This window comes from Ischnura elegans, chromosome 4, assembly GCF_921293095.1.
Source record: "Ischnura elegans chromosome 4, ioIscEleg1.1, whole genome shotgun sequence".
Classification (NCBI taxonomy): Eukaryota; Metazoa; Arthropoda; class Insecta; order Odonata; family Coenagrionidae; genus Ischnura; species Ischnura elegans.
In genome coordinates this window covers 29203225-29206166 of record NC_060249.1, presented here as the reverse complement: position 1 = coordinate 29206166, position 2942 = coordinate 29203225, and the positions used below count along the sequence as shown (strand labels likewise).

General features: G+C 34.8%; 1 protein-coding gene across 1 annotated transcript; it reads left to right on the top strand.

Moving 5' to 3' along the window:
• Positions 1–1211: 1211 nt before the first annotated feature.
• On the top strand, positions 1212–2173 carry LOC124157219 (mitochondrial import inner membrane translocase subunit Tim29). The gene is made up of 3 exons (XM_046531772.1): positions 1212–1445; positions 1554–1655; positions 1741–2173. The coding sequence occupies exons 1-3, from the start codon at positions 1331–1333 to the stop codon at positions 2115–2117; spliced, it is 594 nt and encodes a 197-aa protein (XP_046387728.1). The 5' UTR covers positions 1212–1330; the 3' UTR covers positions 2118–2173.
• The last annotated feature ends 769 nt before the right edge of the window (positions 2174–2942 follow it).

Sequence of the window (2942 nt, the reverse complement as noted above, 5' to 3'; positions counted from 1 at the left end):
AGGTTCATTGCACTCTTTGATTTTTTTATCTCAAGACGCATTCCCCTCTAGCATCAAACGTCGGCCCGAAATTGTTTTCATGTCGGCAGTGTCGGTCGACATATACGACATCGGACAGACACTGGTCCGACATCGGTTAAAATCGTTCCGTACCAACACTAGAGCCGACTTATGCCGATGTGGGGCCGACATTTAAATACCTTATTGGATGCTACCTGACTCGCTTGAGTGACCGGGAAGGAGAAAAAAAAAGCAAGGAATATGATTAATAGAGAATAATAGGATATTTATTTTTGATATTACATTTATTAACTAACTTTTTAATGCTATATCAATTTTAATAAATTAGTTTATTTACCTCAAAACTAAATTTCTCTCTTATTAAATTTAAAACTTTTTCCAGCACCGATATAATGATAGTAAAAGACAAAAATATAGTCGATGGTATTAAGGTTTTAAATGAATTTCATAAAGAGTAAAATTTTATCTTGAAAAACATTCCTTTTTCGTAAAATTAAACGTCACCGCAATATTATTAATAACTGAAATTAGCTAGACGTTAATTGTACAAGAGAAAAGAATGTGCACCACTCGTCGAGAGATAATTTGAAAAAAAGAAAGCTAAAGGCAAAGAACGCTCACTGGAGTATCCCCAAGAAATTGTGACATGAAATTAAAAAGTTGCCTGTCAATTGTATTTCATTAATTTTTACGCAAACAGCTGCTTTGGAGACTCCACATTTAATAAACGCTTAAAATCAAGCTGTCTTCGAATTATATCTTTCTTTTTAGATCCTAAATGTAAGAACAATTAAAGCTGATAGTGAAAATTTATCCAGTTCTTTCGCTCGAAACTCTTTCCCCGTGTCAATTTTGGACGACCAAGTCATGGATTTTAAATTAATTACATTCTAATGATGAAATGGATGCAAACAAGGCTAAATAATGCGATTGGAGTGTCTCTCAAAAGCTCTAATTTAAAGAACTCCCGGCAAGGCGTAAATAGCGCGAGTTTTCGCTTCCACTCCTCCGTTCCATGCATTAAGCTTCGATAAGTAGTTTGATGACATGACTAATGACACACGTGTTGTAATTAAAATGCATGTATGAGTGCGAATGTATGTTTTTTTCTATATCTGCTGATCCACGGCATTTGATTTGATATTTCCCGGTCAATAGCGACCTGCTAAACAAACGAAGTACAAAAACATTCCTGCGATGTCGGTTCGTTCATGTGGTGCTGAAAAAGTAAACCTAGTAAACAAACTATATCTCAAAGCTCTTTTTGGATAAAAATGCATATGAATTGAGTGTTTTCTCTGATTAAGTCATGGCTCAAAGCCAGCAGCTCTTAAAAAGAATACCGTTTAAATTTCCTCAACTTGCTGGAAGGTTTCAATTTCAACTCCCCGAGAGATTTAAAGGCACATTCCTCGAGAAATGGCGTAAGTGTTCACGTATGATCTTTAGTATAAATTGAATACTTTTAGACACATTAGACGTAAGATACTAACTCGTTTTACCGGTATAACCATACCCCTCTAACATTTCAGAAAAGTATTGGATCAATCTCATGATAGACTACAAAGAAGTTGGCGTAGATACGATACAAGCAATTAAAAGTAAACCTTTGAGGGCTGCTACTTACATAACGGGTAAGTACTATAATTATGCATGTTTCACGAGGCACAATTTCCAACTCCTACGACAAAAGCCTTGATTCACAACCTTTCTTCGCAGGTTTGACTACATTTTGTTATCTGGTGAAGACCAATCCCGACGAACAAAGTTTCCGCAGTGCTTTGATTGAGTGTGAAAACGACATGAATGGAGTTGCAGAACAGTTAAGGAACCCAGAAGCTGCTCAACATCTTCAGCACTTATTTAAATGCCAAAACGCTAACGTATTGAGGAGATTAAATATTGGATTTATGTCATTTATATGGGTGGATAATTTTGACCCTCAGTGTAAGTTGTACAAAGCGCAGTGCACCTACTTAAAACCAAAATGGTCGAACTTTCATGAAAGAATAGTGGATGTGGGGTGTCTGAATACTTGGTGGGGACTAAAGAGAAATATGATAGATTATGATATAAATCCTACTGAATGGCAATGACATTGTAAAGTGTGTAAGTAGTGTCTGTTATAAATAATTAAGTTTGTAATTACAAATGGTGTTCTTGTTATTTTTAAATTAATTGGAAATATAGATGTAACATTTATACTAGTTCCTCTCCAGTACATCCCACCATTCTTCTTTCTGTAAGCATGTATTGCTTCCTCATTCCAATGCTTTTTGCTATCACTGTATTCACAGTAGCATAAGCCATTTCATTTGAAGAGAATCTTTATTTAATTCATTATTTGGTTGAATTTCAAGTCCAAGTACTCAATCCCTTGCATTATCACGAAATTTATTTGCTGTTGCCCTACTATAATTGCTACCCCTAAGCAAAATGTATTTCTCTCCTGCAGCTTTCATGACTCGGAAATCAACTAAATTTGACAGATAATGCCAATGTTACTGGCTCAGAAATTTAGTACATTGCCATTTTTAACTTTGGACAGCTTCCTTGATATCAATGAACCCAATGCATGTTTTTCTTTTCCACTGCAGCCTTTTTCCCATAATCGATCTTTGGACAACATTTTCTTATGTTTAGGTAACTCCGTCATTTGTGATGCTAAATTGATCTTTGAAAATTATTTCTTGAGCTTTTCTTTACATTTGGCAAGGGATATATTTTTCATTTTTTGCAGTGTGTGACATTAAATTCATCTTTCAGGATTGTTTGTGGGTTAATTTCCCAACTCCTGTTACTATAGGTAAAAATTATGACACCTATTATTTATCATTGGCAGGAATTTTTCCAAGTTTAAATATTGATTTGATTAGGTCATAGAGCCTGCAGTTAGTACATTAGTAATAACATTAATAGTA

Coding starts and splice junctions, on each gene's coding strand:
- LOC124157219 (XM_046531772.1), top strand. CDS start 1,331: ATGGCTCAAAGCCAGCAGCTCTTAAAAAGAATACCGTTTAAATTTCCT. Junction 1,446..1,553: donor CACATTCCTCGAGAAATGGC/GTAAGTGTTCAC, acceptor CTAACATTTCAG/AAAAGTATTGGATCAATCTC. Junction 1,656..1,740: donor GGCTGCTACTTACATAACGG/GTAAGTACTATA, acceptor CTTTCTTCGCAG/GTTTGACTACATTTTGTTAT.